The 13,288-nt window shown below is 48.5% G+C and overlaps 1 protein-coding gene across 3 annotated transcripts in view; it reads left to right on the top strand.

Moving 5' to 3' along the window:
* cmtm4 (CKLF-like MARVEL transmembrane domain containing 4) overlaps window positions 1-13,288 on the top strand; it is an 84,780-nt gene that overhangs the window by 38,574 nt on the left and 32,918 nt on the right. For all 3 annotated transcript variants that reach the window (XM_073070435.1, XM_073070433.1, XM_073070434.1), the window contains exon 2: window positions 7,929-8,105. In XM_073070435.1, coding sequence (XP_072926536.1) covers window positions 7,929-8,105 — 177 coding nt within the window. The remainder of the gene's footprint in view (window positions 1-7,928; window positions 8,106-13,288) is intronic.

The following is a 13,288-nucleotide window of genomic DNA, read 5'->3' as shown; positions in this document are numbered from 1 at the left end:
TATCCACTATGCTGCTGTGTCACCCAGTCTAAGTTACTGATTGTATCAGATTGCCTGAGCCTGTACTTCCCTCTGAAACTGGATCCTCTCCAGACCACAGTCAGTGCAGATTGGAAATAACCTCTCATCCTCGCTGACAGTCAACACTGGCACACCTCAGGGGTGTGTGCTTGGCTCACTGCTCTACTCTCTCTACACCCATGACAGTGTGGCTAGGCACAGATCAAACATCTGTAAATTTGCTGCATATGTAGTTATTATCGGTAGAATTTCAGCTGGTTGGGCAGTGTCACAACAACCTTGCACTCAGAATCAGTAAGACCAAGGAACTGATTGTGGCCGTTAGGGAGAGGAAATCAAGGGAACACATTGAGAGATCAACAGCGGGAAGGGTGAGCAGTTTCAAGTTCCTGGGTGTCAGCATCTCTGAAGATCCATCCTGGGTGCACCATATTGATGCAATCACAAAGAAGGCGTGGCAGTGGCTGTACTTCATCAGCAGTCTGGGGAGACGTCTGCTGTGGAGAGCATTCTAATTGGTTTCATCACCGTCTGGTATGGAGGGGCCACTGCACAAGATTGGGAAAAAGCTGCAGAAAATTGTAAATTCAGTCAGCCCCATCGTGCACACTAGCCTTCCTACCATCAAGATGATGCCTCAAAAAGGCAGCATCCATCATTAAGGACCCCCATCACCCAGGTCATGCCCTCTTCTCATTGCTATCATCATGAAAGAGGTAAAAGAGCTTGAAGACCCACACTCAGCGATTCAGGTACAGCTTCTTCCCACCACCATCAGATTTCTGAATGGACAATGAACCCATGAACACTTCTTAACTATCTTTTCCTACTCTTTTAGCACTACTTATTTAATTAATAAATATATATACTTATTGCAATGTATTATGTATTGAGAAGCACTGCTGCCATAAAGCAAAGAATTACACGACATATGCCAGTGATATTAAACATTATTCTGAGATAAGCAGTATTCGCAATTAAACAAAAATTGCATAAAAATTATACAAGAACAAACACAATTAGAAAAAAAATCCAAGTCACTGTAGGGCAAAATGTTGCTAAACTGCAGAGATGAAACTTTTGGTGTGTGGTTCAAGAACTGAATGGTTGAAGGGAAGTAGCTGTTCTTGAACTTGGTGTTGGGGGATCTCTGGCTTGTGTACCTCCTGCACTGTGATAGGGTGGCGTGGCCCGCATGGTGCAAGTTAATGGACTGGCTGAGCTGTGGATGTCTCACTGGGACAGTTACCTGGTCGGTCGGCTATTTTACAATCTGTTGGATGTTCGTTACCAACTACAAAGTCTCTGATCAAACTGAACAGGCTCCAACCATGTTGATCTGGAGACTCCAATTTCTGATTTGCATATTTTCAACCAAATTCAAGGTCTCGAGGAGTTTCAAGTGGTTTTGCATTTTCTGGCATGGGAGCTGGTATCACCATCACAGGATCAGAGTTGGATCCTTTCCTCTGAGGACAGAGAATCTCTGAAATTCTCTGCTCCCTAGTTGGGGAAAGGCAGACGTTTAGATATACAGAGATCACAGGGTCACCAAATGCTGCAGGGAATCACACAGGTGTAGCCTTATTCTCCCTTTCAAAGCCTGCATGAAAGGCAGTCAGCTTGTTGGAGAGTGAGACATCACAGTCGTTTATTATGTTACATCTCATGATCGATGTCAGATAGAACAAGGAATTGATTGTGGACTTCAGGGTCCTTGCTTGAAATGTTGATCATTTATTCCCCACTGAGTTCCTCCAGTATTTTTTGTGTGTTGTTCAGGAAGGGGAAGATGAGGGAACAGCAGTGAAAAGGGTGAGCAGTTTCAAGTTCCTGGGTGTCTGAGGATCTATCCTGGGCCCTACATATCAATGTAATTGCAAAGATTTCATTAGGAGTTTGAGGTGATGTGATATGTCACCAAAGACTCTTGCAAATTTCTGAAGGAGGAAGTACAGGAGGGCTCAACATCTTAGGAACAGCATTACCTAGAGAGCTTGTCTTACGAGGAAAGGCTGAGTGAGCTAGGGCTTTTATCTGTAACGTGGAGGATGAGAGTGCCTGATAGAGAGAGTGGATGAGTGGAGAGAGTGGATACTGTTCCACAGTGTGGAAATGGCCAATATGAGTGGGCATCCTTTAGAGGTGATTGGAGGGAAGTTTAGGGGAGATGTCAGAGGTAGGTCTTTTTACACAGAGTAGTGGGTGTGTGGAATGGACTGCCAAGGGTGGTGGCAGAGGCAGATACATTGGGGGCATTTAAGAGACTCTTAGATAGACCCATGAATGATAGAAAAATGGAGGGATGTGTGGGAGGGAAGGGTTAGATTGATCTAGGAGTAGAATAAAAGGTCAGCACAGTCTTGTGGGCTGAAGGGCCTGTACTATGCTGCAGTTTGTTCTATGTCATAAACATCATTCTAGTTGAGTAAGGTCCTCCAGGTGAGAAAATCTGCCAGTCTCACCTGGGCTGGGTTTATGTGTACTGTGCGAAGATCTCTCTCAGTCGAAAGGCAGTTAAGGACGGTCAATACTTTGTCAGTGTCACCTGCTCTTGTAAAATAATAAAAAATAACCCAACAGCTTCATGGGGAGTTTGCATAACCGTATTCAAATTCTCTGAGAGCTGAGCGTGCATTTGTATTACCTGATAGGTATTAGATGACAGATCTGGACTCTAACCCCCAGCAGTATTTTAAAGCAGTGTGCACTTTAAGTTCCTCAGTATAAACATCACCGAGAATCTCACGTGGTCTGTATGTACCAGCTGTGTGATGAATAAGGGACAACAGCGCCTCTTTCAACTCAGACGGTTGAAGAAGTTTGGTATGGCCCCCCCCCCCCCCCCCCCCAAATCCTAAGGACTTTCTACAGGGGCACAATTGAGAGCATCCTGACTGGCTGCATCACTGCCTGGTATGGGAACTGTGCCTCCCTCAATCGCAGGACTCTGCAGAGAATGGTGCAGACAGCCCAGTTGTGAACTTCCCACTATTCAGCTCATATTGGCCATTTCCACACTGTGGAAAAGTATCTGGCCGTCTCTTATTATTTTATACACCTCTATCAAGACAGCTCTCATCCTCCACATTTTAGAGACAGGTGTGTAAAAAGAGCCCGTAGGATCACTGGGGATCCGAGTCACCCCAATCACAAACTGTTCCAGCTGCTACCATCCGGGAAACAGTACCGAAGCATAAAAGCCAGGACCAGCAGGCTCCGGGACAGCTTCTTCCACCAGGCCGTCAGACTGATCAATTCATGCTGATACAATTGTATTTCTATGTTATATTGACTGTCCTGTTGTACATACTGTTATAAATTACTATCATTGCACATTGCACATTTAGGTGGAGACGTAACGCAAAGAGTTTTACTCCTCGTATGTGAAGGATGTAAGTAATAAGGTCAATTCAATTATTTTCTGTAAACGAAGGATAGTGAAAAAAGGCCAAAGTCAGAGTTGAGTTTGTTGTCATAAACACAAGAGTTTTGCACACTCTGGAAATCCAGAGCAACACACACACAAAATGCTGGAGGAACTCAGCAGGTCAGGCAGCATCTATGGAGGCTGAGGCCCTTCATCAGGAAGGGGGAAGCAGCAAGAATAAGATGGTGGGGGGAAGGGGAAGGCGTATGAGCTGGCAGGTGATAGGTGAGACTAGGTAAGGGGGAAGGTGGGTGGGTGGGGGGGATGAAGTGAGAAGCAGGGAGGCGATTAGTGGAAGAGCTGAAGATGGATCTGATAGGTGAGGAGAGTGGGCGATGGGAGAAAAGGAAGGAGAGGGGAACTGGAGGGAGGTGATGGACCGCTAAGGAGAAAGGGTGAGATGAGACCCAGCATGGGAATTGGAAAAAGAGAGGGGGCTGTGAGGAATTTATTGTTAGATGCACAAGCACACATATGCACAGACGCAGTGAAAAACACACAGAGTAACACACACACACAGTGCTGAAGGAAATCAGCAGGTCTGGCAGCATCTATGGAAATGATTAGGCAGTTGACATTTTGGGGCAAGACCCTCTCATGATAATTGCAGCGACTGTTTATTCCTCTCTGTAGGTGTTGCCTGATCTGCTGAGTTAAACATAGAACAGTACAGGCCCTTCGGCCCACAATGTTGTGCCAACCTTTGAATCTACTCTAAGATCAACCTAATCCTCCCCTCCCACGTGGTTCTCCATATTTCTACCACACGTGCTTTTCTAAGTGTTTCTTAAATATCCCTAATGTATCTGCCTCTACCCCCACCCTGGCCAGGCCTTCTATGCACTCACCACTCTCTGTGTAAAGGCCGTACCTCTGGCATTGCCCTGTACTGTCCTCCAATCACTTTAATATTATGTACTTCTATGGATTCCTAATTCCCTCTGCTGTCAATTCTTCGACTCTTTCCTAACTTCAGTCCTGTAAAATCGCCTCGATTTGTTCCCCATATAACTCTGTAACTACAGCCTTTGTTCCCTAGTCAGCGACTTCCTGCCCAGAGGCAAGTTTCTCTCCACCTCCCCTCTCTACTCTGGGGTATCGGCTATCGGTTCATGTCAGTGTTTTTCTGGAATCTTAGGACATGCAGACTTTGATATCGTTGAGTAAATCCATAACCAATGTCCGGCCAAGTGTCAAAGGTACAAAGCATGAGGATCACTCGTGGCTGTCAGTATTGGAGTTGGGTGAGAAACAGGAAGAAAAGGAGATTCGGTCTGCCTGTACCCTTCCCTCAAGTACCGTCTCAAAGTTGCTTTCTGCCCAATTTCTTGTGTTAAAACTTGCGTGGAGCCGAAGCAGGCCATAAAGTTTGCAGATGCCATATGGTGGAGTTGTGGGTAGTGTAGAAGGTTGCCATAGGTTACAACGGGACACTGACAGGCTGCAGAGCTGGGCTGAGAGGTGGCAGATGGAGCGGAAGCTGGAAAACTGTGAAGTGATTCACTTTGGAAGGTCGAACCTAATGGCAGAATTCCCAACGGTGTGGAGGGAGAGAGGGATCTTGGGCTGCATGTCGTAAATTCCTCAAAGACACCGGGCAAGTTGATAGGAAGGTTAAAAAGACATGTAGTGCTTTGTCCTTCATTAATCAGGGACCACCTGTACATCAAAACATACAGTGCCATGTGTCGTTTGTGTCAACAACTAACACGGTCCAAGGATAAGCTAGGGGCAGCCCCCAAGTGTGGCATTGCTTCTGCTGCTAACATGGCATGCCCTCAACTTAGTAACGCTAACCGGGGGAATCTTTGGCATGTGGGAGGAAACTCACACAGTCACAGGGAGAACATGCAAAGTCGTTACAGCCAGTGGTAGGAATTGAATCCCAACCTTCCACTCACTGAGCTCTGCTGGCCGTGAAAGGGGAGGATGTTTGGGCATGGGACTAGAAATGCCGTCCCTTAAAAACCCAATGCCTCAAAATCGCCAGGAGAAGCTCCAAAGTCCTCGTTCCTGGGAGAGAAAGGTTACACCAAGAAGGTGAGCTAGAGCTGGAGACAATGCGAAAGCCTGGCCCCGGACAGAGGACTCTATCAGGCTGCTGTCGGCAGTCTCTTCCCCAGCAGGCGAGCGAGCCTCCGATCGCTGCACCGTACCGTGTTACACTAACTGCTGTGCCGCTGTGCCGTGAAGCTCCTCCAGGAGTTGGTTATTTTTTCCTCCACATTCCTCCATCTCCTCTCTGGTGGCTCTATGTTGAGTTTCATAGTTACAGTGTGTGTGTGAGACTGAGAGCAGGGATGGAAAATGGTTAATTAGCACCGAGGCTCTAGGGGTCTAACACAGTTATTAATCTGCTCTCTCCAGAGGCAGCTGCTGTCCGTGGGGCACACACGGACCCGGGTTTCATGCCGTCTGATTAACCACATCCACTGGGTTCGCGTCTTGTGTCTCGGAAGTATTCCAACAGGCACAAGCAGTCAATGAAGTTCTGCCAGTGGAAGAAGACAGGTTCACCAAGGGTGCCATGGTAGCGTAGTGGTTAGCGTGACACAGTTACAGCTCAGGGCAATCCAGAATTCAGAGTTCAATTCCCGCCGCTGCCTGTAAGGAGTTTATACGTTCTCCCCATGACTGCAAGGGTTTCCTCCCACAGTCCAAAGGTGTACCGGTTGGTAGGTTAATTGGTGCTTTGGCCTGTGATTAGGCTAGGATTAATAGCTGGGTTGCTGGGCAGTGCAGTTCATTGGACCAGAGGGGCCGGCTCCGTGCGGAGTCTCTGAATAAATAAAATTAAACAAATCCTCAGCTTGGCCTGTGTGTGGCTCCTGCCCAGGATACTCCAACATTAATGTTTGTGTGTGGTTAGTGTCGGTGAAAGGGGTTCGATTCCTGTCGCTGTCTGGACATTCTTGTGAGTTCTGTCTGTGACCACGTGGGTCTCTTCCCACATTGCAAAGACGTACGAGTTAGGATTAGTTAATTGTGGATATGTTATGTTTTGGCTGGAAGCGTGGTGACGCTCGCCCAGCACGATCTTTGCTGATTTGATTTGATGAAAATAATGCATTTCACTGAATGTTTCAATGTGCATGTGACAAATGAAGCTAATCTTTAATCTTTAGTTCAAGTTTAGTTCAGTTTATTGTGACTTCAACCATACAGATGTATCCCACTGAATGAAACAACTTTCCTCCGGACCAAGGTGCATAACACAGTACATATAACTCACAACTGTACACGTGTATATCACTGAACGAAACAATGTTCCTCCAGACCCAGGGGCACAACACAGTGCATATAACTCATATACAACACATAAAGTTACATTTATATGTTCGTCTCTTATAGGCCATGCTGTGTGACATGGGCGATTATGGTCCCATGACACTGACTGGTATGACGTGGGCGATTATGGTCCCATGACCCTGATTGGTATGATGTGGGCGATTATGGTCCCATGACCCTGATTGGTATGACGTGGGCGATTATGGTCCCATGACCCTGATTGGTATGACATGGCGATTATGGTCCCATGACCCTGATTGGTATGACATGGCGATTATGGTCCCATGACCCTGATTGGTATGACGTGGGCGATTATGGTCCCATGACACTGACTGGTATGACGTGGGCGATTATGGTCCCATGACCCTGATTGGTATGACGTGGGCGATTATGGTCCCATGACCCTGATTGGTATGACATGGCGATTATGGTCCCATGACCCTGATTGGTATGACGTGGGCGATTATGGTCCCATGACCCTGATTGGTATGACGTGGCGATTATGGTCCCATGACCCTGATTGGTATGACGTGGGCGATTATGGTCCCATGACCCTGATTGGTATGACGTGGCGATTATGGTCCCATGACCCTGATTGGTATGACGTGGGCGATTATGGTCCCATGACACTGACTGGTATGACGTGGGCGATTATGGTCCCATGACACTGACAATTCTTGACAAATTTTACTACTGAAGTGGTTTGTCATTGCCTTCTTCTGGACAGTGTCTTTTCAAGACAGGTGACCCCAGCCATTATCAATACTTTTCAGAGATTGTCTTCCTGGTGTTGGTGGTCACATAACCGGGGCTTGTAATAAGCACCGGCTGCTCACACGACCATCCACCACCTGCCCCCATGGCTTCACGTGACCCTGATCGGAGGGGCTAAGTGGGTGCTGCACCTTGCCTAACATTGATCTGCTGGCTAGCAGAGGGAAGGAGTGCCTCACACTGTCTTAGGTGGAGATGTATTTCCACCCTGCCACCCCAAAGTAATATTACCACAGATAAATTAACAAATAATCGTTCATTGTTGTCTTTGTGTTGAAGAGGTATAAATTTCTTGGCAGGTGAGTCCGATTCTCTGGGCACTCGGTCTGGGAGGTTCACTGACGTTTATATTCCATGTGCCTCAGTTTCAGTCAGTCACGGCAGCCTGATGTTAACGAGCGCGTCTTTCTTTCAGCTGCTGGCCCTGATCGCCTTCATCTGCATCGAGACCGTGAAGGAGTGTCTGCCGTGTGGGGGTCTCTACCTCTTTGAGTTTGTCAGCTGCACCACCTTTGTGGTGACCGGGGTCCTGCTGCTGATGTTTAGCCTCAACCTGCATACCAAAGTGCCACAGATCAACTGGAACCTGACGGTGAGTCAGCCCGAGATCACACCATGTCAGGGTGGTGCTGCTGGGATGTGGGAATTATTCATCGTTTCTACAGTGTCTCCTTTTGCACAATGGTTGTCTGTCAGTCTATTTGTGTAGTTTTTCCACTGATTTTATTGTATTTCTCTGTTTTCCTGTGAATACCCACAAGAAAATGAATCTCCAGCTTATAGTATTTTTTTTTAAGCTGCCTCAGATCATTTCATTCTCCTTTGCACTCGTGTACTGGAGAATGACAATTAAACAATCCTGAATCCTGAATCCCAAGGTAGAATACAGTGACATTTATAAGCCTTGATAATAAATTTACTTTAAACTTTGATCTGGACTGTGAACTGCACCAGGGATCTCAATGTCATATTCTGCTCCTCAAGAGTGAAAGTTTATAGAACTGAAAACTGTTCCAAAAAATAAATCTCCCTCCACATCGACCCATCACACACTCCTGGGGTTGGACACAGTGTAAAACTCCCTCTGCAGTGTCCCATCACACACTCCTGGGGTTGGACACAGTGTAAAACTCCCTTTGGAGTGTCCCATCACACACTCCCAGGCTTGGACACAGTGTAAAACTCCCTCTGGAGTGTCCCATCACACACTCCCGGGGTTGGACACAGTGTAAAACTCCCTTTGGAGTGTCCCATCACACACTCCCAGGCTTGGACACAGTGTAAAACTCCCTTTGGAGTGTCCCATCACACACTCCCGGGGTCGGTCACAGTGTAAAACTCCCTCTGGAGTGTCCCATCGCACACTCCCGGGGTCGGTCACAGTGTAAAACTCCCTCTGCAGTATCCCATCACACACTCCCGGGCTTGGACACAGTGTAAAACTCCCTCTGGAGTGTCCCATGACACACTCCCGGGGTTGGACACAGTGTAAAACTCCCTCTGCAGTGTTCCATCACACACTCCCGGGGTTGGACACAGTGTAAAACTCCCTCTGCAGTGTTCCATCACACACTCCCGGGGTCGGACACAGTGTAAAACTCCCTCTGCAGTGTCCCATCACACACTCCCGGGGTCGGTCACAGTGTAAAACTCCCTCTGCAGTGTCCCATCACACACTCCTGGGGTCGGACACAGTGTAAAACTCCCTCTGCAGTGTTCCATCACACACTCCCGGGGTCAGTCACAGTGTAAAACTCCCTTTGCAGTGTCCCATCACACACTCCCGGGGTCAGTCACAGTGTAAAACTCCCTTTGGAGTGTCCCATCACACACTCCCGGGGTCGGTCACAGTGTAAAACTCCCTCTGCAGTGTCCCATCACACACTCCCGGGGTCGGTCACAGTGTAAAACTCCCTCTGCAGTGTCCCATCACACACTCCCGGGGTCGGTCACAGTGTAAAACTCCCTCTGGAGTGTCCCATCACACACTCCCGGGATTGGACACAGTGTAAAACTCCCTCTGCAGTGTCCCATCACACACTCCTGGGGTTGGACACAGTGTAAAACTCCCTCTGCAGTGTCCCATCGCACACTCCCGGGCTTGGACACAGTGTAAAACTCCCTTTGGAGTGTCCCATCACACACTCCTGGGGTTGGACACAGTGTAAAACTCCCTCTGCAGTGTCCCATCACACACTCCCGGGGTCGGTCACAGTGTAAAACTCCCTTTGCAGTGTCCCATCGCACACTCCCGGGGTCGGTCACAGTGTAAAACTCCCTCTGAGCTGTCCCATCGCACACTCCCGGGGTCGGTCACAGTGTAAAACTCCCTCTGAGCTGTCCCATCGCACACTCCCGGGGTTGGACACAGTGTAAAACTCCCTTTGGAGTGTCCCATCACACACTCCCGGGGTCGGTCACAGTGTAAAACTCCCTTTGCAGTGTCCCATCACACACTCCCGGGGTCGGTCACAGTGTAAAACTCCCTTTGGAGTGTCCCATCACACACTCCCGGGGTTGGTCACAGTGTAAAACTCCCTTTGGAGTGTCCCATCGCACACTCCCGGGGTTGGTCACAGTGTAAAACTCCCTTTGGAGTGTCCCATCACACACTCCCGGGGTTGGACACAGTGTAAAACTCCCTCTGGAGTGTCCCATCACACAATCCTGGGGTTGGACACAGTGTAAAACTCCCTCTGGAGTGTCCCATCACACACTCCCGGGGTTGGTCACAGTGTAAAACTCCCTTTGGAGTGTCCCATCGCACACTCCCGGGGTTGGTCACAGTGTAAAACTCCCTCTGCAGTGTCCCATCACACACTCCCGGGGTCGGACACAGTGTAAAACTCCCTTTGGAGTGTCCCATCGCACACTCCCGGGGTTGGTCACAGTGTAAAACTCCCTTTGGAGTGTCCCATCACACAATCCTGGGGTTGGACACAGTGTAAAACTCCCTCTGGAGTGTCCCATCACACACTCCCGGGGTTGGTCACAGTGTAAAACTCCCTTTGGAGTGTCCCATCGCACACTCCCGGGGTTGGTCACAGTGTAAAACTCCCTTTGGAGTGTCCCATCACACACTCCCGGGGTTGGTCACAGTGTAAAACTCCCTTTGCAGTGTCCCATCACACACTCCCGGGGTTGGACACAGTGTAAAACTCCCTCTGGAGTGTCCCATCACACAATCCTGGGGTTGGACACAGTGTAAAACTCCCTCTGGAGTGTCCCATCACACACTCCCGGGGTTGGTCACAGTGTAAAACTCCCTTTGGAGTGTCCCATCGCACACTCCCGGGGTTGGTCACAGTGTAAAACTCCCTCTGCAGTGTCCCATCACACACTCCCGGGGTCGGACACAGTGTAAAACTCCCTTTGGAGTGTCCCATCACACACATTTCCAGGCTAGGGACTGAAAGGATTAGTGTGTGACTTCCATCGGTCATGGTCGACCATGGGTACTGCGTCTCTGGTGGTCACTGGGAATGGCCTCTCCAGGGCGCAAGCCAGGTCAGAGTTGAGATGGAGATCCGTCTGTTGCCAATGCAGTGGGACCCCCCTCTCCATGCTGATGACAGGTCCAAAGGAACGACGGAAGTCGATACAGTTTGGTGCCAGCAGCACCGCAGGAGTTGCCGTGCTGGTGCTGGGTACAGCAGTCAGCCGGCTTCGGGACTCCGATTCTGGATTCTTCTTTAGGGTTTACCCCCAAAGACTTTCCCGTGAGCCGGTATAGTCGCAAGGCAGCGGAGGTTTGAAATCGGAGTTTTCCCTCTCCTAGATGAGCTGCCATCCGTGGTTAGTGAGCCCCGTCTGCCCGGAGCAACTGGTTTTAAGGTGCCAGTGGCCCGCCTTTGCCCCTTCTCCAGTCAGTGAGAACAGCTCCGCCAGGCATAAGAACTATGCCACACGTGAAGGCCATGAGCTGGACTTGGTTGTCAGAGGCTGTTTGAGACGCACGCATGAAGAGCATTTGTTTAGCAGTGGGAGCTCGTCCCCACTACCACCCTTCAGCTAGGACTACCCTTGGACTAGACATAAAGTGAAACTCCCTCTCCTCTGTCCTGTCACACACTCCCCACATGCATGTTAAATTTCTTTGCCGTTTGCAAGTTGTGGGTGCAGCAAGTGAGGGAAGTCTGTCCATCCTGAACTGTCCCTGGACTGCTAGTGCTTGGATGTACGAGAGGAATATCGGATTATCTGCTCTTTCCTTGTAGAAATACTCTACACCTTGTTCCTTTGCAATCTACACTCCGTAGACACTTTGTCATATAGCTCCTGTATGTTCCTGGTCTTCTGCCGCTGTAACCCATCCACTTCATGGTTCGATGTGTTGTGCGTTCAGAGATGCACCTCTGCACACCACTGTTGTAACGTGTGGTTATTTGAGTTACTGTCACCTTCCTGTCAGCTTGAACCAGTCTGGCCGTTCTCCTCTGACCTCTCTCATTAACAAGGTGTTTTCACCCACAGAGCTGCCACTCACTGGATGTTTTGTTTTTGATTTTCACACCATTCTCTGTAAATCTAGAGTCTGTCGTGCATAAACATCCCAGGAGATCAGCAGTTTCTGAGATACTCAAACCACCCCATCTGGCACCAGCAATCATTCATATAAAAGACATTTCTTCCCCATTCTGATGTTTGGTCTGAACAACAACTGAACCTCTTGACCATGTCTGCATGATTTTATGCACTGAGTCGCTGTGAGATTAAATATTTGCATGAATGAGCAGGTGTACAGGATTACTTAATAAAGTGGCCACAGAGTGTATAACTGAATCTCTTTTGAAAACTTATCTTGAAATTTATTGAGGAGCAAATTTATTCATAACTATCAAAAACAGTTAGTGATCTACTCAGGGCAGGTAACAGTGGATACAGGCTGGCACAGTGGGTAGATAGATCGATACTTTACTGATCCCAACGGAAATTACAATGTCACAGTAGCATTACAAGTACACAGGTATAAATATTAGAAGTGAAGTAAAAAAGAATAAAAAATAAGTGACCTCAAACAGTCTAACAGGAGGGGATCATCGCTTCCCTGGCTATAAGTTGGCTCGTAGAGCCTAATGGCCGAGGGTAAGAATGACCTCATACAGTGCTGTTTGGAGCAGCACAGTCGTCTTAGTCCATTACTGAAAGTGCTTCTCTGTTCAGCCAAGGTGGCATGCAGTGGGTGAGAAGCATTGTTCAGAATTGCCAGGATTTTCTGTTGGGTACTTTGTTCTGCCACAGCCTCCAGTGTGTCCAGTTTGACTCCTGTAACAGAGCCAGCCTTTCTAACAGTTTATTGAGCCTGTCGCCTCTGTTGATGCCATTGCCCCAGCTCACCACTGCATAGAAGATCATACTGGCAACAACAGACTGGTACAACATGTGAAGGAGAGGCCTGCACACTCCAAACGACCTCAGTCTCTTGAGGAATTAGAGGTGACTCTGGCCCCTCTTGTACACAGCCTCTGCTTTGGTGTTCCTTTCAAGTCTGTCCTCCAGGTGCACCCCCTAGGTATTTGCAGGTCCTCACCACATCCACGTCCTCACCCTCAATAGTAACAGGGAGCAGTGCAGGCTTAGTCTTCCATCACCATCTCCTTGGTCTTACTGATGCTGAGCCGGAGATGATTCAGCTTGCCTTTCAGCTCCACAGACTTGGGTTCAATCCTGACTTTGGGCTGTCCGTGTGGAGTTTGAACATTCTCCCTGTACCTTTGTTCCTCTTGTCCTAATTGTGCTTTCTTGCAAAGATTGTGTATAGTTTATACAAAGTGC

Source organism: Hemitrygon akajei, chromosome 17 (genome assembly GCF_048418815.1).
Source record: "Hemitrygon akajei chromosome 17, sHemAka1.3, whole genome shotgun sequence".
In the NCBI taxonomy this organism is placed as follows: domain Eukaryota; kingdom Metazoa; phylum Chordata; class Chondrichthyes; order Myliobatiformes; family Dasyatidae; genus Hemitrygon; species Hemitrygon akajei.
This window is presented reverse-complemented; position numbering and strand designations above follow the sequence as displayed.